Genomic DNA, 25,691 nt, shown 5'->3' on the forward strand with positions numbered 1-25,691 from the left:
AAACAGACACACAGACTGAAGGAACAGAACAGAGAACTCAGAAATAACACCACACATCTACAACCATCTGATTTTTGACAAACCTGACAAAAACAAGCCATGGGGAAATGATTCCTTGTTCAATAAATGGTGCTGGGAAAACTGTTAGCCATAGACAGAAAACTGAAACTGCGCCGCTTCCTTACACCTAAACAAAAATTAACTCAAGATTGATTAAAGATATAAATGTAGATCCCCAAACCATAAAAATCCTAGAAGAAAACCTAGGCAATACCATTCAGGACCTAGGCATGGGCAAAGACTTCATAACTAAAACACCAAAACCAATTGCAACAAAAGCCAAAATTGACAAATGGGATCTAATTAAACTAAAGAGCTTCTGCACAGCAAAAAACAAACAAACAAACAAACAAACAAACAAAAACTACCATCAGAGTGAATAGTCAACGTACAGAATGGGAGAACATTTTTGCAACCTATCCATCTGACAAAGGTCTAATATCCAGAATCTACAAGGAACTTAACCAAATTTACAAGAGAGAAAAAAAAACAACCTCATTAAAAAGTGGGCAAAGGATATTAACAGGCACTTCTCAAAAGAAGACATACATGTGGCCAATAAACATATGAGAAAAAGCTCAACATCACTGATCATTAGAGAAATGAAAATCAAAATCACAATGAGATACCATCTCACACCAATCAGAATGGAAATTATTAAAAAAAGTCAAGAAACATAGATGCTGAGGAAGTTGTGGAGAAATAGGAACACTTTTACACTGTTAATGGCCATGTAAGTTAGTTCAACCATTATGGAAGACAGTGTGGTGATTCCTCAAGGATCTAGAACCTGAAATACCATTTGACACAGGAATCCCATTACTGGATATATACCCAAAGTAATATAAATTATTCTACTATAAAGACACATGCACACAAGATTATTGCAGCACTACTTACAGTAGCAAAGACATGGAACCAACCCAAATGCCCATCAATGATAGACTGGATAAAGAAGATGTGGTACATATAGACCACGGAATACTATGCAGCCATAAAAAGGAATGAGATCACTTTTTTTACAGGGACATGGATGAAGCTGGAAGCCATCATCCTCAGCAAAGTAACACAGGAACAGAAAACCAAATACTGCATGTTAGCCACCGTGCCTGGCCAGACTTCTTTTGTTTAATTTTATGTTTTTCATTTTTGTTGTAGAGTGATATTCTACTGTATGACTATAACAAAATCTATTCATTCTACTGATGATGGATATTTGGTTGTTTCCACTGTTTGACTATGATTAATAATGCTTCTTTGAATATTCCTGCACATGTACATACATTTACATAATATTCACTTTAGAATGGAATTCCTAGGTCATAGGATATGTATATGATATTCTTTATTAGTACCATTTTCAAATTTTATTAAAGCAATTTACACTCACACATTCTTGCTAGTTCTTCATATTGGCAACTTTTAATTTTTACCCATTCTGATAAGTGTGTAGTGGTGATATATTACAATAGTTTTAATTTTCATCTTTCTTATTTCCAATAAGGTTAAGCCTTTTTTTCTTACATTTATTGGCCACTTCTTTTTTTCTGATGTGCCTAATCCAACTCTTTGCTCATTTGCTATTATGTTATTGGTCTTTAAAAAATTTGTTTGTAGTTTTTTTTCACACATTCTAGATATGTGTTTTTTAATTTCTATGTATTGTATAGAAATTAAAAATATGCTATTCTGGCATATTGACTATTTTTAGTTAAAGTCATTTGAAAACAGCCGGTATAAGATCACTCTGACCTTTGTACTGTTTCTTAAAAGCAGGAGATGACATTCCCATGTCAAAGATGTACTCCCTCTACCAAAAGGAAAGAACAATTCTTATCATCAAGGATGGCATGCTGAGACTGAGAACATTCTGCACAGATCTTGTTAAAATATCTGGTACTGTAATCCCAGCTCTTTGGTAGGCCAAGGCAGGCTGATCACTTGAGGTCAGGAGATCAAGACCAGCCTGGCCAACATGGTGAAATCCCATCTTTACTAAAAATACAAGAATTAGCCAGGCATAATGGTGGGCACCTGTGATCCCAGCTACTTGGAAGGCTGAGGCAGGAGAATTGCTTGAACCTGGGAGGTGGAGGTTGCAGTGAGCTGAGATTGTGCCACTGCACTCTTGCCTGGGGTATGGAGCGAGATTCTGTCTACAATAAAACAAAACAATAAAATAAAATAACTTCTAGCCTTCTCTTATAATTTAGTTACTTTTTTTTTAAACCTTAGTGTTCTTCAATTCAGCATGTGTTCAACTGTTAACTGTATTTTGGGGTCTTCATTTTCTCATGAAGGCTCCTGTGCCACATAGAACTTCTATTAACTTTGTATGATTTTCTCTTGTTGATCTGTCTTATGTCAACTTAATTCTCAGGTCTAGCTGAAAAAAACCTTAAGATGGCAAAAGTCAAATTTTCCCACCCCTACAATTGCAAATATTTTTTCTCTCTCTGTTATTTAGCCTTTTAATCTTACAATAGTGTCTTTTGAATAACAAAAAGTTTCTAATTTAAAAAATTTAATGTTATTTCCTTTAAGTACCTTTTAGTTGTGATACTGAAATCTTTTTTTAAATCATCTTTAAAACGTCTTTCTTTACCTTGAAGTCATCAAGATATGATCTTACAGGGGGGCGGAGCAAGATGGCCAAATAGGAACAGCTCCAGTCTCCAACTCCCAGCACGAGCGACACAGAAGACCGGTGATTTCTGCATTTTCAACTGAGATACTGGGTTCATCTCACAGGGGAGTGCCGGACGATCGGTGCTGGTCAGCTGCTGCAGCCCAACCAGCGAGAGCTGAAGCAGGGCGAGGCATTGCCTCACCTGGGAAGCGCAAGGGGGAAGGGAATCCCTTTTCCTAGCCAGGGGAACTGAGACACACAACACCTGGAAAATCGGGTAACTCCCACCCCAATACTGCGCTTTAAGCAAACAGGCACACCAGGAGATCATATCCCACACCTGGCCGGGAGGGTCCCACACCCACGGAGCCTCCCTCATTGCTAGCACAGCAGTCTGTGATCTACCGGCAAGGCAGAAGCGAGACTGGGGGAGGGGCGCCCGCCATTGCTGAGGCTTAAGTAGGTAAACAAAACTGCTGGGAAGCTCGAACTGGGTGGAGCTCACAGCAGCTCAAGGAAACCTACCTGTCTCTGTAGACTCCACCTCTGGGGACAGGGCAATAACAAACGCAGCTGAAACCTCTGCAGACACAAACGACTCTGTCTGACAGCTTTGAAGAGGGCAGTAGATCTCCAAACACGGAGGCTGAGATCTGAGAAGGGACAGACTCCCTGCTCAAGTGGGTCCCTGACCCCTGAGTAGCCTAACTGGGAGACATCCCCCACTAGGGGCAGTCTGACACCCCACACCTCACAGGGTGGAGTACACCCCTGAGAGGAAGCTTCCAAAGCAAGAATCAGACAGGTACACTCGCTGTTCAGAAATATTCTATCTTCTGCAGCCTCTGCTGCTGATACCCAGGCAAACAGGGTCTGGAGTGGACCTCACGCAATCTCCAACAGACCTACAGCTGAGGGTCCTGACTGTTAGAAGGAAAACTATCAAACAGGAAGGACACCTACACCAAAACCCCATCAGTACATCACCATCATCAAAGACCAGAGGCAGATAAAACCACAAAGATGGGGAAAAAGCAGGGCAGAAAAGCTGGAAATTCAAAAAATAAGAGCGCATCTCCCCCGGCAAAGGAGCGCAGCTCATTGCCAGCAATGGATCAAAGCTGGACGGAGAATGACTTTGACGAGATGAGAGAAGAAGGCTTCAGTCCATCAAACTTCTCAGAGCTAAAGGAGGAATTACGTACCCAGCGCAAAGAAACTAAAAATCTTGAAAAAAAAGTGGAAGAATTGATGGCTAGAGTAATTAATGCAGAGAAGGTCATAAACGAAATGAAAGAGATGAAAACCATGACACGAGAAATACGTGACAAATGCACAAGCTTCAGTAACAGACTCGATCAACTGGAAGAAAGAGTATCTGCGATTGAGAATCAAATGAATGAAATGAAGCGAGAAGAGAAACCAAAAGAAAAAAGAAGAAAAAGAAATGAACAAAGCCTGCAAGAAGTATGGGATTATGTAAAAAGACCAAATCTACGTCTGATTGGGGTGCCTGAAAGTGAGGGGGAAAATGGAACCAAGTTGGAAAACACTCTACAGGATATCATCCAGGAGAACTTCCCCAACCTAGTAGGGCAGGCCAACATTCAAATCCAGGAAATACAGAGAACGCCACAAAGATACTCCTCGAGAAGAGCAACTCCAAGACACATAATTGCCAGATTCACCAAAGTTGAAATGAAGGAAAAAATCTTAAGGGCAGCCAGAGAGAAAGGTCGGGTTACCCACAAAGGGAAGCCCATCAGACTAACAGCAGATCTCTCGGCAGAAACTCTCCAGCCAGAAGAGAGTGGGGGCCAATATTCAACATTCTTAAAGAAAAGAATTTTCAACCCAGAATTTCATATCCAGCCAAACTAAGTTTCATAAGTGAAGGAGAAATAAAATCCTTTACAGATAAGCAAATGCTTAGAGATTTCGTCACCCCTAGGCCTGCCTTACAAGAGACCCTGAAAGAAGCACTAAACATGGAAAGGAACAACCGGTACCAGCCATTGCAAAAACATGCCAAAATGTAAAGACCATTGATGCTAGGAAGAAACTGCAACAACTAACAAGCAAAATAACCAGTTAATATCATAATGGCAGGATCAAGTTCACACATAACAATCTTAACCTTAAATGTAAATGGACTAAATGCTCCAATTAAAAGACACAGACTGGCAAACTGGATAAAGAGTCAAGACCCATCAGTCTGCTGTATTCAGGAGACCCATCTCACACGCAGAGACATACATAGGCTCAAAATAAAGGGATGGAGGAAGATTTACCAAGCAAATGGAGAACAAAAAAAAGCGGGGGTTGCAATACTAGTCTCTGATAAAACAGACTTTAAACCATCAAAGATCAAAAGAGACAAAGAAGGCCATTACATAATGGTAAAGGGATCAATTCAACAGGAAGAGCTAACTATCCTAAATATATATGCACCCAATACAGGAGCACCCAGATTCATAAAGCAAGTCCTTAGAGACTTACAAAGAGACTTAGACTCCCATACAATAATAATGGGAGACTTCAACACTCCACTGTCAACATTAGACAGATCAACGAGACAGAAAGTTAACAAGGATATCCAGGAATTGAACTCATCTCTGCAGCAAGCAGACCTAATAGACATCTATAGAACTCTCCACCCCAAATCAACAGAATATACATTCTTCTCAGCACCACATCGTACTTACTCCAAAATCGACCACGTAATTGGAAGTAAAGCACTCCTCAGCAAATGTACAAGAACAGAAATTATAACAAACTGTCTCTCAGACCACAGTGCAATCAAACTAGAACTCAGGACTAAGAAACTCAATCAAAACCGCTCAACTACATGGAAACTGAACAACCTGCTCCTGAATGACTACTGGGTACATAATGAAATGAAGGCAGAAATAAAGATGTTCTTTGAAACCAATGAGAACAAAGATACAACATACCAGAATCTCTGGGACACATTTAAAGCAGTGTGTAGAGGGAAATTTATAGCACTAAATGCCCACAAGAGAAAGCAGGAAAGATCTAAAATTGACACTCTAACATCGCAATTAAAAGCACTAGAGAAGCAAGAGCAAACACATTCGAAAGCTAGCAGAAGGCAAGAAATAACTAAGATCAGAGCAGAACTGAAGGAGATAGAGACACAAAAAACCCTCCAAAAAATCAATGAATCCAGGAGTTGGTTTTTTGAAAAGATCAACAAAATTGACAGACTGCTAGCAAGACTAATAAAGAAGAAAAGAGAGAAGAATCAAATCGACGCAATTAAAAATGATAAAGGGGATATCACCACCGACCCCACAGAAATACAAACTACCATCAGAGAATACTATAAACACCTCTATGCAAGTAAACTGGAAAATCTAGAAGAAATGGATAATTTCCTGGACACTTACACTCTTCCAAGACTAAACCAGGAAGAAGTTGAATCCCTGAATAGACCAATAGCAGGCTCTGAAATTGAGGCAATAATTAATAGCCTACCAACCAAAAAAAGTCCAGGACCAGATGGATTCACAGCTGAATTCTACCAGAGGTACAAGGAGGAGTTGGTACCATTCCTTCTGAAACTCTTCCAATCAATAGAAAAAGAGGGAATCCTCCCTAACTCATTTTATGAGGCCAACATCATCCTGATACCAAAGCCTGGCAGAGACACAACAAAAAAAGAGAATTGTAGACCAATATCCCTGATGAACATCGATGCAAAAATCCTCAATGAAATACTGGCAAACCGGATTCAGCAACACATCAAAAAGCTTATCCACCATGATCAAGTGGGCTTCATCCCTGGGATGCAAGGCTGGTTCAACATTCGCAAATCAATAAACATAATCCAGCATATAAACAGAACCAAAGACAAGAACCACATGATTATCTCAATAGATGCAGAAAAGGCTTTTTACAAAATTCAACAGCGTCCTTCATGCTAAAAACGCTCAATAAATTCGGTATTGATGGAACGTACCTCAAAATAATAAGAGCTATTTATGACAAACCCACAGCCAATATCATACTGAATGGGCAAAAACTGGAAAAATTCCCTTTGAAAACTGGCACAAGACAGGGATGCCCTCTCTCACCACTCCTATTCAACATAGTGTAGGAAGTTCTGGCTAGGGCAATCAGGCAAGAGAAAGAAATCAAGGGTATTCAGTTAGGAAAAGAAGAAGTCAAATTGTCCCTCTTTGCAGATGACATGATTGTATATTTAGAAAACCCCATTGTCTCAGCCCAGAATCTCCTTAAGCTGATAAGCAACTTCAGCAAAGTCTCAGGATACAAAATTAATGTGCAAAAATCACAAGCATTCTTATACACCAGTAACAGACAAACAGAGAGCCAAATCATGAATGAACTTCCATTCACAATTGCTTCAAAGAGAATAAAATAGCTAGGAATCCAACTTACAAGGGATATAAAGGACCTCTTCAAGGAGAACTACAAACCACTGCTCAGTGAAATGAAAGAGGACACAAACAAATGGAAGAACATACCATGCTCATGGATAGGAAGAATCAATATCGTGAAAATGGCCATACTGCCCAAGGTAATTTATAGATTCAATGCCATCCCCATCAAGCTACCAATGAGTTTCTTCACAGAATTGGAAAAAAACTGCTTTAAAGTTCATATGGAACCAAAAAAGAGCCCGCATCTCCAAGACAATCCTAAGTCAAAAGTACAAAGCTGGAGGCATCACGCTACCTGACTTCAAACTATACTACAAGGCTACAGTAACCAAAACAGCATGGTACTGGTACCAAAACAGAGGTATAGACCAATGGAACAGAACAGAGTCCTCAGAAATAATACCACACATCTACAGCCATCTGATCTTTGACAAACCTGAGAGAAACAAGAAATGTGGAAAGGATTCCCTATTTAATAAATGGTGCTGGGAAAATTGGCTAGCCATAAGTAGAAAGCTGAAACTGGATCCTTTCCTTACTCCTTATACGAAAATTAATTCAAGATGGATTAGAGACTTAAATGTTAGACCTAATACCATAAAAATCCTAGAGGACAACCTAGGTAGTACCATTCAGGACATAGGCATGGGCAAAGGCTTCATGTCTAAAACACCAAAAGCAACGGCAGCAAAAGCCAAAATTGACAAATGGGATCTCATTAAGCTAAAGAGCTTCTGCACAGCAAAAGAAACTACCATCAGAGTGAACAGGCAACCTACAGAATGGGAGAAAATTTTTGCAATCTACTCATCTGACAAAGGGCTAATATCCAGAACCTACAAAGAACTCAAACAAATTTACAAGGAAAAAACAAACAACCCCATCAAAAAGTGGGCAAAGGATATGAACAGACATTTCTCAAAAGAAGACATTCATACAGCCAACAGACACATGAAAAAATGCTCATCATCACTGGTCATCAGAGAAATGCAAATCAAAACCACAATGAGATACCATCTCACACCAGTTAGAATGGCGATCATTAAAAAGTCAGGAAACAACAGGTGCTGGAGAGGATGTGGAGAAACAGGAACACTTTTACACTGTTGGTGGGATTGTAAACTAGTTCAACCATTATGGAAAACAGTATGGTGATTCCTCAAGGATCTAGAACTAGATGTACCATATGACCCAGCCATCCCATTACTGGGTATATACCCAAAGGATTATAAATTATGCTGCTATAAAGACACATGCACACGTATGTTTATTGCGGCACTATTCACAATAGCAAAGACTTGGAATCAACCCAAATGTCCATCAGTGACAGATTGGATTAAGAAAATGTGGCACATATACATCATGGAATGCTATGCAGCCATCAAAAAGGATGAGTTTGTGTCCTTTGTAGGGACATGGATGCAGCTGGAAACCATCATTCTTAGCAAACTATCACAAGAACAGAAAACCAAACACCGCATGTTCTCACTCATAGGTGGGGACTGAACAATGAGATCACTTGGACTCGGGAAGGGGAACATCACACACCGGGGCCTATCATGGGGAGGGGGGAGGGGGGAGGGATTGCATTGGGAGTTATACCTGATGTAAATGACTAGTTGATGGGTGCAGCACACCAACATGGCACAAGTATACATATGTAACAAACCTGCACGTTATGCACATGTACCCTACAACTTAAAGTAGAATAATAATAAATAAATTTAAAAAAAAAGATATGATCTTACATTATTTTCCAAAAGCTATATTTCCCATTCTTTCTTCTTGTTATTCCAACACTACTTTTTCCTCTACTTCCCTGAAACTGTTCTTGTAAATGTCACAAAATTTATATTTCCAACCTCAATCCCTCCGCTGAGCTACAGATATGTATTTGCAACTTTTTTGTTTGTTTGTTTTGTTTTGTTTTGTTTTGTTTGAGACGGAGTCTTGCTCTGTCGCCCAGGCTGGAGTGCAGTCGCGTGATCTTGGTTCACTGCAAGCTCCGCCTCCTGGGTTCACGCCATTCTCCTGCCTCAGCCTCCTATGTAGCTGGGACTACAGGCACCCGCCACCACGCCTGGCTAATTTTTTTTGTATTTTCAGTAGTGACAGGGTTTCACCTTGTTCGCTAGGATGGTCTTGATCTCCTGACCTCGTGATCTGCCCGCCTTGGCCTCCCAAAGTGCTGGGATTACAGGCGTGAGCCACCGCGTCTGGCCTATTTGCAACTTTTTACCTGTTCTCATAACTTGTGCATTTCAAATGTATCGGATTCGGAAAGAAATTCTTGATTCTCTACTCTTCAAACTTGGTTCTCCTCCCAGATTTTTCTCTCCATTATTTTCTATTTCAGGACCAAAGCTTTAGTCAACTTTGATTTCTCTCTTTTCTTCAGCACCTAAATCTAATCAATCAGAAATTATTTTTTTTTTCCTATAGATATTTCCTAAATTTCAACGTTTTCTACCATCTTCACTGCTAGCTCCTTAATTCAAGTCAAGCTCATCCTTTTCGTAGATGACTACAATGGTCTATTGATTAGTTTCACTTTTACTCTTGTCCTCTGGTAGTTCTCTGTAGAGTAGCCCGATTCATCTTTAGAAAATGGAAAATTGATCATATGATTTCCATCCATACTCTTGTCCTCACATTTAGAATAAAACAAAAACTTATCTATGTAGCCCACATGTCTATTTCTTCAGCCTCACCTAATACCAGGCTCCCTTCATTAATTTTGTTCCAACCACATTGGCTTCTTACTGTTTTCCAAACCCACCAACTTTATAGTTACCTCAGGAACTTTATACTTGCTTTCTCTTTTCTTTTTCTGTTTCTTTTTTTTTTTTTTTTTTTTTTGAGACAGAGTCTTGCTCTGTCGCCCAGGCTGGAGTGCAGTGGTGCGATCTCAGTTCACTAGAAGCTCCGCCTCCCGGGTTCACGCCATTCTCCTGCCTCAGCCTCCCAAGTAGCTGGGACTACAGGCGCCGCCACCATGCCCGGCTAACTTTTTGTATATTTAGTAGAGATGGGGTTTCACCGTGTTAGCCAGGATGGTCTCGATCTCCTGACCATGTGACCCGCCCATCTCGGCCTCCCAAAGTGCTGGGATTACAGGCATGAGCCACCGCGCCCGGCCTATACTTGCTTTTTCTTTTGCCTGTCTTGCTCTTTCCCAGAATTCAGTTTGACTGGCCTAGAATAGTATCTGGCACATGGCAAGTGAGCAAAAACTATTGATAAATAAATAAATGGGTGGATAAAAAAACGAATGAATGGATAGATGCATAAAATCTGCAGAAAAATCTCTTTCTGAACATGTCAACCATCTTAAAAATGATCTTAATTGATTCAGGTGGTAAAAGTATAGTTTTATTGTATAGATATATTGAGCAGTGGTGAAGTCTTGGCTTGTCGTGCACCCATCACCTGAATTGTGAACATTGTAACCAACAGGTACTTTTTCAGTCCTCACCCACGTCTCCCTTTTGAATCCCCAGTGTCCATTATTCTCCATTATATGTCAATGTGGACCCATTGTTTAGCTCTCACTTGTAAGTAAGAACATGTGTCAACAGATTTTTATTGCACTGGTAATTTCAGTATAACTTGTATGATTGTAGGTAGGTTAAATGGAATGACATTCGTGGAAAATGTTCTGTTTGTTTTCTGAATCATCTCCTCAATTTCATTTGGTTGCCTTTTTCTCCAAAATGGATTGTTACTTAATTCACATTGTGATTGGTTTGATTTCTTTAGGTGATTCATTTCATAGTTGTGTACCAGATTAAACAAACTAACAAATCAATATCCAAACTCTGAAATTCCTCTTTCTCTCAGAGATCTTATGATCCTCAGAACTGCTATGGGTAGCATCTTAGACTGTGTAGCAGTCTTGGGAATAATCTGATTTTAAGCCCAACTCATTACAGAAATCTTTCAAAACATTTCCGCAAAATATCTCTGCAGGTGATTATCCGGCTTCTGCTTAAAAGTCTCCCATGATTTAAAAAATGTTCTCATGGAAATGAATCTCTTTCTTCAAATGACAACTGCTTCCTTTATAAATAACCCACCAAGCCTGATGCTGTGGTGCATGCCTATAGTCCCAGCTACTTGGGAGACTGAGGCAGGAGGATCACCTGAGCCCAAGAATTTGAGGCTGTATTATGCTATAATTGCACCTGTGAATAGCCACTGTACTCCAGCCTGGATAATATAGTGAGATCCTGTCTTTAAATTAAAAAAAAAAAAAAAAAAAAGAAATGAAATGAAACACCAGAAATAGAGATGGAAATAACTTGTCTCCCCTACAGAAGATTAATCAAACTGACTGTTTTGAAATGAAAAGGACTAGGTTTGATATCTGGATTATGTAGACATGTAATAAATATAAAGGGAGAAATCTATTTTTGGTCTCATTGAACCATTTCATATTTAGCAAGTTGGAAAAAAAAAAGAAAGTGAGTTGTGTAAACTGGAGCTTGTGAAGGATTTAGATTCATAATCTGAGAAGTTCTTAGTTTCCTTTTCCCTAATGACAGGGAACTTATCATGGTTTATGGCAAATTGCTGCTCTGAAAGGCTCAGTTTTGATTTTATTATAAATTAAATATATTTTTTATTAGTCTTCTGTGACCTTCCCATTCTTTTATTGTCTGGTCAGAAATGTTGTACTCTTTATCATTTCATCCTTTATGTTATATTGCATAATGTTTTTCAACTTCACTGTTCTCTGTGTGTCTTAAGGGAAAGTGTTATGTCTTATTTGTCTTTGTTTCTTTGGTTAGCAGAGAACGTCAAACATAGTAGGATTCAATACATTTATTAAAGGAACAGTTTACTCTCTGTAATTCAGACGTCCAATTAGTGCAATAAGTAGTCAACTGTTTGCTCTAAACTTTCTTGAATAATTCTCTTTTCATTAGTTCTGTTCACTATTTTAAATTCAGGAGGATTCAGTTTTAGTGCCAAATATTCACTTTGTTTGACATATTTTTTAATTGATTAGTATGTGTGCTTTTAAGAATTGATTAGTATGTATGCTGAACAGGATTTTCCCTGTTCAAAAACTCTTTCTACAACTGAATTAGGGTGCTAGAAAGTTTCTTCCAGAGCTCCCAGAATGATTTTTTAAGAATTGAAAGCATTTATAAATCACCACTCCTCTGTAACTACTCAAATTACTTTCATAAAGCCACACATAGGTGTCAGAAAAATTGAATTTATCAGCACATAAAAAAAAGCTCTTAAAATAAATGCTCCCCTAGTTTTCAAATCTTTTCACAAAATATGCATATTTTGCTAAATAAGTTTTTATTGTTTTCAATAAATAATTGAATTTGCTCTATTTTCTGCTAAATAATAATCTCCTTTTATATAGCTTTTAATACATAAGAATAAACACACATATGCTTGCTATTATATGAGGGCAGCTGCGCACACAAACACACAAACATACTCAAGCACAAAGACTCCCTTCCCTTGAGGTTTACTCTAAATTACCAGTTCAATGTTGTCTTCACAGGGTGCAGCTGAGGAGTGTCAAGCTGGACGCTTGCCTCAATTATAGCTCTTGATTACAAGGTAGGAGAAAGTGCCAGGCCTTTACTAGAGTATACGTGGCAGTTCTTTCATTGCAGAACCAATTAAATAAATGCTTTTGAATTGTCCTTCAAAAGTCGTAACTTCCATAAATAATTAGGCAGAGAAATTATTTTAAAAGAATTTATTTGAAATAAAGTATAGCAAAGATGTCTTTGTACATTTCGCCAAGAGGTGGTTGCATTTTCAACTCCCCTTCCCTTAAAGCAGATGGCTTTAATGTAGGTATTTTCACAATTTTACATCAGGAAATGCAAGAAGTTTTCAGCAAATGTATGGAGCAGTCCTGACGTCCAGATGTAGGGAGTTAGCTTCTAGAAGGAGGAAGCCCTGACGCGTAGATGATCATGCATAGGCAAACTTTAGCTGCACTGGGAGCTCATAAAACTCAGGAATATTAATGATTCAGACTACATAGATTTTTGTGCCATTACATTTTAGTGGATTTAATTGACATTATATTCTTTGGTGGGGGAGGCATGTATATGAGAAGGGGAGAGAGAGAGAGAAAGAGAAAATGAGAGAGGAAGAGTGAAAAAGTTTTTTCTGTCTTCAAGATCATTCTATTGATATTAAGCTTTTAAACTTTTCCTTTGCAAACCAACTCTTCTCCCTCTTTAAACTTTCAATTCATTACTTAGATTTAGCATTTGAAGATCATTTTACTCTCAAAAATATAACTACCAGTGAGAGGAAGTCTGTAGTGGGAAATTCTTGCTGATGATTAAATTTTTCATTCTTAAAAATATTATTATTTTGTTGTTAAAAGTACTATGTAGTTGTAAAGCACCTGAGAAGGTTGTGTAGGTATATTTCTTAACTTCTCTGTAAAGTAGATATAGTCTCTCCGTTAGGTAGATGAATGATATTTTTCATGGGTCATCATGAAAAATATCTACAATTATTTGGGTCTCAGTTGAGGAGTGAACTATTTTACCTTTTGCCTTAAAGAGCTGAAAATTATCCACTAATTCCTATGGGAGCATGTTCGTACAGAATAATTAAGATTAGGTTATATATAGTACAACAGTTTCACATTTTTAATTTTAGGACTCATACTGACTATAAGATATTGAGTAACCAAATATTTTAAATACATATTATTTCTCTTGCCTCATATTGTTCTTTTTGTCCTGAATATTATTCCATCACTTTTTCCTTTGCATGTTTCCACATTTTGCTTGCTTCTCATCCTCAGTGAAACCCTCAGAGAAGACCCCATGACCCATTAGACCTGTGCAGATTCCCCTAGTATACATGCTCAAGGTTCCTGTTTTTCTCACTACTAGTATTTAGCACAACTGTAATGAAATTGTTCACTTTATAATTAGTTTAGTGTGTTTTTTCTGTTACACAGCCACAGTACTATGCAACATTCATATAGTTCTCTGGAGAAAATAGAAAACCTTTAATAATAAAGAAAGATTAAACAGTGTTTGTTAAACCATGTTTATGTAACAAGTTGTTAAATTAGGACATTTCCAGTTTCTTTTTCGGTTGAAATGTAAAGCTTTGGAATTTAAGACAGGCACACCCGTATGCAGACTTTGCAACAGGGATGCACTTGTTGCACTAGATCCCAGTTCGTTGCCTAATCCAGTCTCGGTAGGTTGTCACTCGGGTATACACTCCTGGCCTATCTGGCAGGCCACACTGATCTCCCCAGCTTACTATCCCCACAAGAAACCAAAGCCGCCGTGAGTCTTCCTGTACTAGGGGGCCACCAGAGTCACCCTGTAAAAAAACAGAATGACTTATTACTTAAGTACAAAGACAAACCCAAAATATTAAGGAGTTTATTTCTATGGCAGTTGAGGAAGGAGTCACATCCATTATATGAATAATGTCAGCCTATTTCCTTTTGAAATATTATACCAAGTCGTGGAAAAATCACTGAAATCCTCAAAGTACCCAAGTTGTTCCTTCAGCAAGTCTGAGAAGATAACAAATACATCTTTCAGATTTCCCTCAGTCACTGCGTGGTTGCCTCCTACTCATCCAGGCTTTCTCTCCTTCAGGAAGACTTCTCTGAGCAACCTTTTTCCTTCCCACTCTCACCCTTTCCAGCTTTGGGCTCAATTGTTCTTCACTGTGTCCTTACATCTTGTGTGTGTCTCTGTCACTGCTCCACTACTTTATAAAAGCACATTTGTGCATTTGTGTGCCTATTTACACTTAATCCCATTGGTCAGTTTTTTGTTTGTTTGTTTTGTTTTGTTTTTGATATAGCAGCTGCATGCCTCTGAAACACTCACTTGCATTTATTATATTTGTTCAATGTCTGTTTTCCCAGATATACTGTAAGGTCCAACAGAAAGAAAACATACCTATTCTGTACACTGCTGAAACCGAAGCTTCTAGCCCTTAGGAGATGTTTGTTGAATGAATGAGTTTCTGGAAGTCTCACTTATCTTCCTAACCTTGGCACACTACATGGTGTCTGATGCATAGTATATCATCAAAAAGTCTTCTTTTGGTGAAGAAATATATATAGTCATAAGCAAAACACTCCTAATGAGATACTTACCACCCAGTCATAATAATGAACCAACAAACCAACAAACATTTGTGCGCATAATAATCTAGTTGGGGAGACATATTGAGTATGTCTTACATTCTGGGTTTAAGTCCTCCACTTACCAGCTATGTGACCTTTGATAAGCTGGTGAATAGCTCTCTGTACCTCTGTTTCCTCTTATAATGTTTGTATGAGTTTAAAACTCAAAGCACTTTGAGTACAGCTTAGCATATTGTATAGTCAGTACTAATAAAAGTCAGCTATTATTACCAAGTGTGCTTCTAAATTAGTCAGCTATTCATTGGCTGCTCTTAGTAGCTAGCTCATCCATACCTGTTTAATTACTGGTCTAGATGGGGAGAAGAGTCAGTGTGTGAAGTGCCAGTATGCATGGCAAATACTTCGTGAAGCTGGTTGTCACCTGCTTCTTTTATATGACATATGCATGCTTCAGTTAACCAGTTCTCAGTACTTTCTATTACTGTTTTTGTAGTGCTTTTTCTATAGTGAGAAATTATTTTGCATGATGTTTGACCAAATGTGGGCAAGTAAATGTTAAAGCAAGAGGGACTTGTAATTTTTCCATATCTAGCCAGCTTCATTGCCTGACTGCAGACATTTGAATTTGTGTCCTGTCTTGTAGACTATAGGCTTGCTGAATGCAGGGATAGTATTGTTGTGCTAACATAATGTCTGGTGCATAGAAAGTAATTAATATAATTCCTTTGAATTAATGAATGTAAAAATGAACAAAAGAATGGACAAAACAAATAAGATCTTTTAAGTTCTTATGTAAAGTGCTGTGTCCTTTTTTTTTTTTTTTTTTAAGTGTGGACTATGCATTATAGTATTTCAGTTAAAAATCAGTGAGGCCTAGAGTGGAATACACATGGACGGTATCATGATGAGTTATGGTTTGAACTGGGCTTGAAGGAAGAGAATAATTTGTATGCACCGAGGGACAGAAGGTAAGGCCATTATAAATGGGAAAATAATGAATAACACCCCTTTAAAACTCATGCTTATTTTTAAGTCTTAATTAATGCTCTCAGTAGGTCTGGAGTTGTCAGTGTGGAGGTGTGTTGCTTATTTGATTGATGGATCCTTTGGAAAGCTATCATGAAACTTGAGAATTTGTTGTTTCAGGGCTAGTAGTAACAGAGAAACAGGAAGGAGAGCAAGGAAGATTTCCTACTGCAGAGACATCTCCACCGAAAGGAGATAAAGGACTGGGTAATTAACAGTAACTTGACAATTGAAAAACAAATCTCCACCTACACACAACTTACAGTTGATAAAAATGTTTCATTTTGGGAAAAGTGCTCATGGATTGGAGGCTTTACCTAAAATGTGAGAACTACTTTTTATCCACTTTTTAAAGACCATGAGCACTAAATATGAAAGTCAGTGACCTTTTGATGTGAAGAATAATTCTTATCCTTCTGTATACAATTCACCCAGAAAAACAGCAACAAGTTCCTCAAGTAAACAGATCGATTTTTTAAAACTCCAGGCTAAAAGAATATTCCATTTCTGACACTACCTGTTCCTGTTACTATATGGAGTTGGATTTCAGATATGTGAACAAAACCTATTAAAAGACATAACCGCATCAATTATGTTTAGATAATTTAATTTAACATTTTAGAATTAAAATTTGATTTTAATCACTTTACAGTGAGAATTTCATATTTATTGTTTGTTTTTGTACATTTGGTTAAAAATTATGGGCTAGATCCAAATCTAATAGTTATTTCTTTTCTTTTTCATTTGTACTGTTTCATTATTGTAGGAGCTTTTGTGACTTAAATTACTAGGATTTTGTATAAAGTTTCTGTCTTCAAGGTGTCCAAAAATTATTATTTATCTCTTAAAATTCATTTACTATATATATTAATTTTATAATATAGTGATTAATTTTTTATTTAATCCTTCATAGCAGTTAAAAGGTTGAGGTTAAAGTTATTAACACCAGTGACCATGGTCTACATTAACAACAGTGAAATAGATGAGATTTCTTTGCTGCTTAAAATGTGCCTGACATATTTAGTTTTCATTTAATTTTTCTTAGTACGCAAAAAGTTAGGTGCTATTATGATTATCCCCAGCTTTTAGATAAAGTGACTTTGTAATGGAGGTTAAGGAATTCAAATCGAGATCTTTCTGATTCTTGGCTTTGGATGGTTAACTACTCTGTAATGTGGCCTCTCAGAGTGAATGCTTTCATGATAGATAAACTTCATAAAAATTTTTATTTCTAAAATCTAGATTATAAATTTTAGAGGAACAGAACTGTGTATTGTAACTGTTCCCTTTATGTCTATCACATTATCACATACTAGGGAGTGCTCATACACTTCTTGGATGATGACATGGATGAGATTGTCTTGAGCTTACCTGACATGCATCCACTCCACCTTGAGGTACTCCAGCACATAGCATTCCGGGCAAGATGCCTCCATTATAACTATATGGTGCATTACATACATCATTACTTATTATTCTGACTTGTGCTTGCCTTAGCTCTGAAACTGTGGAGCCTGTTTGGTATAAAAGCAGGAAAAAAATGGACTTCAAGATATGTACATTATTGATCCTATAATAAATTTGAGAAGAAATAAGTGTACTCCAAACATTATTTCATATTTAACAGTGAAGGCTCCTAAAGATTTACTCTGGAGTTTCTTTGCAGCAAAAATTCTCCAACTAGATGAAGATAACCCCTTTCGCAGATCAGTTTTTTTTTTTTTTTGCTTTAGTTTTGTGACACAGTGCCCCTTAAACCTTTAGAGAAAACAAATTTGCTATCTTAAAATTGACTAAAAGAATTTAAATTATCCACTGACAGACTTTGGATTGGAAGATTACATATTGAATAACCTTTAACCTAGCAGCAAAAGAGAAACCAGCCTAGGTTCAAGGCTAAAGAACTAGTCTATTTTATATTGATGTACTCTCAGAATGACACCACCAGTTTTTCACGACTGGTGCAAATTTTATCTATTACACCAAATTACTTTGGGCCACAAAAACACAATAGAACATGTTCTAGAACTATTAAGGCTTTGTATTATTCCTTGGAGAGACAATCTACAACATGGGTAAAAGCCCAGGGAAATTGTCAATGCTACCCTTCAACTCCTTTGCTGATACTCTTACTTTCTCTTTGGTTCTAGTAGCTCTTGTGCATTGTCCTCATTTTAGTTTCCATTTTATTCATTCAATAAACAAATATAAACAATGCTTATGTACAGATCGAGTCTTTGCATAGAGGCAGGATTTATTTTATCCTAGAATACTTCAAAGGGCAATTACTACTTTGAGAATTATTAAGGCCTCATAGAATGTCTAATCTAAATACTCCCATTGCTTTGGAAGGCCAAGGCAGGAGGATGACTTGAGGGCAGGAATTCGAGACCAGCCTGAGCAACATAGCAAGAACCTGTTTCTAGAAAAAAAAAAAAAAAAAAAAAAAAAAGCTGGCTATGGTGGTACACACTTATTTATAGTTCCAGCTACTTGGGAGGCTGAAGCAAGAGGATTTCTTAAGACCAGAGTTTGAGGCTGCAGTAAGCCATGATTGCGCCACTGCACTCCAGTCTAAGAGAGTCTTTGTCTCTAAAAAACAAGCAAACAAACAAACAAACAAACAAAATCTTTCTTATTGTTTATAGGGAAGCTGTTTGAATCTTATAGAATCTCCGTATTATTAAATAACTCATGTTCTTCAAAACTTTGTTTTACATTTTCCTTTTACTATATTTGAGAATTCTCCATAGTTCCTGGGCATTGCTTTGCTTTGCTAAGGAAACTCAGGGGTAGCCAGAGCTTGGTCTGAACAGAATATAGAATGATTCTGTCTGTAGAAGAATAGAAACACCTATTCCAGGCATTTCCTAATTAAAAAAAATTACATAATAGCAAATGTAAGACATTTCTATTGTTAATTTTTTTTCTGAGACACTTACCGGCATATTCTTGAGCACCCCATCCTGTTACATAAGCAGTAGAGCCAAGTGGAATATTCTGGGTAGCAGCTGGGAGACACACACTATGGATGTCTCTGGTAAAGGTGACACTGTTCTCAAGTCTCACAAGTGCAATGTCATTTTCATGAGTTGCAGATATATAATTGTTATGAATTAAAATACTTCTTACTCTCATTCTTAGTCTAGGATTTGTTGTGGAAATACCAAAGGTGGCAATCCATTCACGAGGATTGGAGTTGCTAAAACATTATGAAAACATGTTATATGAGTAGGGAATTTGTGAACATTTCAGATATATAAATTTGTCTTAGCCATACTGTACCACTATCCAGAAACTATTGGATCCACATCTCTTTGTTATATATTCCTGCATTATAAGCTGGCAAGTGAGTTTAATTCTTCACTGGCAGAATACATGGTCACTTGTCTAAAGAAATGGAGAAGATTTTAGAAAACATATCTTGGGGTGATCTTGGTGTTTTTCTACTCCAATGAAGTTATGCTGATACGTTAATGATAAGTAGCATAACACAAATATCTTTGATTTCTCTTTTGTCCATACCTCCCTTCCCATTTAAGCAACTAAGAAACCTGAAATAATAAACATTTTAGATTTAACTAATTTCTTTCAATTCCTATCTTTTCCTTTAGCCAGGAGCACCATTTAAATAGTAGTGATGACAAGGGGCATTCTTATCTTATTACTGGATGAATAATTTTTCTGCACTAAGTCTGATAATGGTTGAAGATCTTGGTGTGTGTGTGCATATATATACATATGTACGTATGGAGTCTTCAAAAGTTCATGGAAAATGTATATTATAAACAAATTATGCATGGATTTCAAAAATTTTTGCATGCAAATAGACTTATACTAACTTGTTATACTGAACAGGATCAGTTTGAGGCACTAAGAGGACTAAGACATTAATTTGAAAAGAGCTCTTATCAAAGCAACATGAATGCTGCTAAAACTGAAGCAAAAAAACATCAAATTTATGATGAAACTGGAAGAATGGTGAAATTATTTATGCCTTACAAAAAGTTTATGGGGACAACGTCTCCCCCAGTCATCAGTTTATGAATGGATAATTTGTTTTAAGAAAGAAAGAGATGTGGTTGAGGGTGAAGTCCGCATCAACAGATCATCCACATCAATTTGCTAGGAAAAATTTCATCTTGTTCATGTCTAAATTAAAGAGGACCAACAATTAACAGTGAGAAACAATAGACAACACCATAGACATCTCAACTGGTTCAGCTTATACATTTCTGACTGAAAAACTAAGGTTGAGCAAACTTTCTACTTGATGGATGCCAAAACTGTTTTGCCCAGATCAGCTGTACACAAGGTCAGAGCTTCCAGTAGAAATTTTAAACATTTCAGTTCAAGATTCTGAAGTATTTCTTTGAAGAATTATAACAGAAGATGAAACATGGCTTTAGCAATACAATCTTGAAGACAAAGCACCATCAAAGCAATGGCTACTAAGAGGTAGAAGTGGTCCAGTCAAAGCAAAACCAGACTAGTCAAGAACAAAAGTCATGACAACAGATTTTTGGGATGCTGAAGGCATTTTGCTTGTTGACCTTCTAAAGGGTCAATGAAAACTAACATCTTCTTCTTATGAGAGTAAGAAAGTTAGCCAAAGCTTTAGTAGAAAAAGTGTCCAGGAAAGCTCCACCGGAGTTCTTCTCCACCACAACCATGCTCATGCTCATTCCTCTCATCAAATAAGGTTAGTTTTATGAAAGTTTCAGTAAGAAATCACTAGGCATACACCTTTCAGTCCTGATTTGACTCCTTCTGATTTATTTTTGTTTCCTAATCTTAAAACAATCTTTAAAGGGCACCCGTTTTTCTTCAATAAGTACTGTAAAAAGGTAATGTAAAAAAGACTGCATTGACATAGTTAAATTCTCAGGACCCTCAGTTCTTTAGGGATGGACTGTATGGCTGGTATTATTGCTTACAAAAGTGTCTTGAAGTTGATGGAGCTTATGTTGAGAAATAAAGTTTATAATTTTTTATTTTATCTTTTAATTTTATTTTCCATAAACTTATTGAACTCCCCTCATATATATGTATATGTGTGTCTATACAAGTATATGTGCGTCTATATACATAGAGGAAGACAGAGATAGAACAGTAGCGTGAAAAAAAAAAGGACATTACCTTTGTGACCTAGGAATAGGGACTTTTTGGCTAAACAACAAAAACACAAACTAAAAGATTAAAAAAGAATGAATTCTATTAAATCAAAATGAGATATACTGTATCTAAATTTACCAGATGAATGAGAAACCATGGGAAAAGATTGGTAATGTTTACTATCTAAAATTTGTGTAGAATATATTTTAAAAGTCTGTAAACCAGTAATAAATAAGCAGTAAAACCATTATAAAATAGGCAAAGAATATCAATGGCAGTTCATGGTAGGGGAAATCAAAACAGCTCTTAGATATATGAAAAGATACTCAAACTAGGAATCTGAGAAATTAAAATTATAAAAATGAGCATCTTATGTACATTTAAAAGACTGATAAAACTTAAACAAAAGAATAATACTAAATGTTGATGTGGAGGGAAATTGGACCTCTTTTGCATTACTGGTAAAGATTTAAGTACCCAGAGAGTAGTCTGGTATATTTTACAGCCTGCTTGTGTGCTTCTGAAATTACTGGAGGTTTACAGAAAGATAAGCACAAATATTTTGTGTGTGCTCTTTGTGGCAATGGGAAGGTAGGTCATGCAACCTAATTGGATGAAGGAAATATGGTGACTGCATACTGTGGGGTGCTATGCAGCAGTGCTTCAGATGAAAATTCCAAGGATTGAGTGAAAACGGTAAGAAACAATGTTAGACTTTTACACAATGCTACTTATTTAAATTAAATACATATACATACCAAAAAGCACTATAGGTTTTATAGGTGCATGCATGTACTTTTAAGACATGTATATTTCGAACATATTAGTATGAGGCATATGGGCAGAAGGAGGGCAGTGGAAGTGAAATCCAGGGATGACAGGAGGAAAAAAAAAATAAAATGAGAGAAATGCCTTGTACAGACTGATGAAAATAAGGATCTGTGATTTGGAGGGCTGATTAACTTAACATTGTTCCTAAGGGTTGAGTAAAAACAAAATGTAACCAAATAATACCAATTTAGGAGTTTTATGGAGATTAGATAGTGAAGTTAATACAGAAAATAAAAATTCTATGACCTGAAATACTTTTATAAGACACAGTAGTTTGTGTAAGAGTGAACCTGAGTTAAAAATTTTGAAGAAAAAAACATTAGAAAACAAACCCATGATTGTTTTTATATTCAACTTCCTTTGCTCGGAGTCTTTACAGTGAAAGTTCTGAAGAGACTCTTCTTTCTTTCCTTCCTTTTCTCTCTTCCCTCCCTCTCTTCCTCCTACTTGTTTATTTTCCTCCTTTTCTTCTTTCCAGCTAGTGAATTAGAGCATCGTTTTGGAACTAGTCACATTTATATTTAAATCTTGGCTATGCCACATATTAAAAGTGTTATTTATGACAAGTTAATTAATAGCTCTGGGGTTTATTTACATATGAAATGTGAGTGGTGATACCTTCTCACACAATTTTTAAGCATTAATGAGAAATGTATTATGTCAAGTATAGTGTTTGGCACAAAGTGAACTTTCATGAAGGTAGCTATTATTTTCATTAATTATAGTTCAAGAAGCCATTGTTAAGTGTCTACTTTGTATAAGGAATAATATGAGTCTCCAGGAATAAAAATAAAAGTAATTATGATCTCTTTCCTTGAGGAACTCCACACTAGTGAAGGAAACTGACAAGAGGTAAGTCAAATATCACAAATCATGAGGACAACTGTTAAAGGCAGATAAACAAATTTCTGTGGAACTCAATGTAGAGGAAAGAGAGTATCAGGGAAAGCTACATAGAAGAGGTGATAATTCGATAATCCTCTATGATAACACCTCATCACTTCTATGTACTTCGATGTAAGGCTGGTTGTGCCCCAAACAAATGCTCACTGATGGTTCTCAGTGACAATCAGGTCTTTAGGGAAGGACCCAATACAAGGTTCACGCAGTTTGTTAGCTTTAGTGGATCAATCATGGTAATGAATAGAAGGATGTGGGGTGGCAAAATTCAAAGTTCCATGGATTCCTTTGGTCATCATTGGTGATGTTTATAACTGTGGCTTTCATTATAGTGATATCATTTACTTAGTTTTTGGTGGTTGGGCCTGAATAGGGCTTAGAATCCAGTAAGGTTTCTATTCCATTCTTGGTTATGCTAAGTGCCTGATAAGTCCAGGTATTTGAATGCCTGGTTCCCACATTCAAGAGTATGATTGAAATCAGTGCGTGTCATTTCTGCTTTTTGACCTTTCAAGTGGCAATGAAGATTGAAATGTTTTTGTGAATTTTGTCTCTTGGGTTATTTGGGATGTAGTAATAAATTTGCCAATCTATATCAGAAAACTGGTAATTCTGGAAGTATCTTTTGAAATTTCAAATGTGTTCACTGCATATAAAAATATTGTTATAAAATTACTATAAGAAAAATTCAAAATAATTTGGGATTTCCTAAAACTTTAGTTCAGAAACGACCCTCGTCTTTTAAACCTTTATTCCTTCTAAATTTAACAAATACTTTTGTAACAGGCACTGTACCATGAAGTAGTGCCTATAAATCTGAAAAAGACTACTTAGAAATTATCAAAAATTTCATAAAATTCAAATAGAGATTTGGGAAATACATTGACATTTCAAGGATAAGCAGATTGAGCAGATACTCATAGGTAGGGAAATGTAGGAAGAGTCCAGGGCAAGAGAACAATGCTGTTTATCTGAAGCTCAAGGTACATGCTTTGAGAAATAAGACTGGATTGATCTGGCTATAGAAGACTGTGTGTGTGTGATAAGGAAGTCCAATTTAGAGTAAGAGTCTGAGAAGAAAATTGATATGATCACGGGCACACGAGTTCAAATCTCCATTATTTTTCTGGGTGAACTTTTTGATTTAAGTTCCCAACAACTGTTGTGGTCTATAATGCCCCAGTAACACGGCAGGTTTGAAACAAACAGATTTTAGTTATGCTGAAGTCTAAAATCCTTCTTTTATGAGCAATGTGAACTTTTCTTTTTACCAATAGGGTAAGTTTATGCAACCTACTCTCCACTGGCAGCATATCACCCTAGTGTTGGCAATAGTTTAGTCACCTCAATTAAGAATTCTTATAAGTTGCCTCTTTAAAAAATTTTTTATTTATGCTACTCATTGTAATTGATCATTATTTTTGTGCATTCTAATTCCAACATTAGAGTGTAAGCTCTTTGAAGGCAGAGGCAATACTTTGTTTATACTAGTAGCTTCTACAATATATAACACTGTGCTCATACTAGATACTCGATAATCTTTATGAATGAATAAATTAATGGCATGGGGTGGTCTCTAGGTTAGCCATCAGCTTCCATGATATAATGTACAAATCTTCCACAACAATTCATTTTGCTGACATTTAACATATGTTTACATTGGTGTACTCAATGCTACCAGTAACACTAAGTCACAGATAACAGTGTTGTCCCTTAATTTGGAAAAAAAAAATAAAGCTTGTGGAGATTTAGTAAATTTCTTAAGCTTTTATAGCTAGGATTTAAAAAACATTCTGACATATAAATTTTTGTTCTTTACTGTGCTAATATACTATTACCTGAAACAGAGAAATAGCACTAAATTAGCATGCTAAAGGGGAAAAATGCTTTTCCTCTCATGAATAGGAAGAAAATTCTTATTGATTTTTTTTGTACTGAATTATTTCTGGCTCAATTCAATCCTAGGGTGCAGTCTTCATGACCTGTCTATTCTGATTGTTCCCAGATGGGTAGGTAGCGGTGTTCTCACCTTCTGAAGCAGTGAGCTGCTGTCAGGATCCACGTGTTACTGATCAGGCTGCCTCCACAGTGGTGGGCATTATTTACTCGTAGACTGACTTGCCATGGCCAGCTTCCCTCCTCAGCCTCAGTGCCTCCAATGATTCTCTGCTCAGACAATGTTATTAGGTCTGGACCGGCCCCACATTCTGATGAGAAAAGGGCATTAATGTGCTGGGAAGATCATGATTCCTTTACATTTGGAAGAAGCTGAAGAGTTTTTCCATAATTTATGACTTTTATGCCTTATACATTCTTCCTGAGGACATGCTGGACTTTCCAAAAAGCATGATCAATGTATTTTTACAACTCATTTGTGACTACTGTTGCTTATAGATGGCATTTTGGAGAACATTTCTGAATTTAGTTGGCATATGGGCTTCAAATTTTGGACAGTTTCAGAGTTCCCTGGAATTCCCTATGAGTTGAGGTTAAGAGAGATCATTATTGAATGTGCCAGCTCAGGCCACAGACTCCTGGGAAATTTCCTTTTTCTCAATGGTCTTGCTATGCTCAGTGTGGT

The 25,691-nt window shown here is 36.9% G+C and overlaps 1 protein-coding gene across 1 annotated transcript in view; it reads right to left on the reverse strand.

The window, feature by feature from the left end:
• Positions 1-12,829: 12,829 nt before the first annotated feature.
• Positions 12,830-25,691, reverse strand: part of LOC105463606 (transmembrane serine protease 11D) — a 62,476-nt gene continuing 49,614 nt past the window's right edge. The window contains exons 7-10 of the mRNA XM_011710814.2: positions 25,140-25,317; positions 19,207-19,466; positions 17,636-17,778; positions 12,830-14,454 (exon numbers count right to left, since the gene is read on the reverse strand). Of these exons, the coding sequence (XP_011709116.1) occupies positions 14,293-14,454; positions 17,636-17,778; positions 19,207-19,466; positions 25,140-25,317 (743 nt within the window). The 3' untranslated portion in view covers positions 12,830-14,292. The remainder of the gene's footprint in view (positions 14,455-17,635; positions 17,779-19,206; positions 19,467-25,139; positions 25,318-25,691) is intronic.

The sequence above is a fragment of the Macaca nemestrina genome, chromosome 3, assembly GCF_043159975.1.
Source record: "Macaca nemestrina isolate mMacNem1 chromosome 3, mMacNem.hap1, whole genome shotgun sequence".
Lineage (NCBI taxonomy): Eukaryota > Metazoa > Chordata > Mammalia > Primates > Cercopithecidae > Macaca > Macaca nemestrina.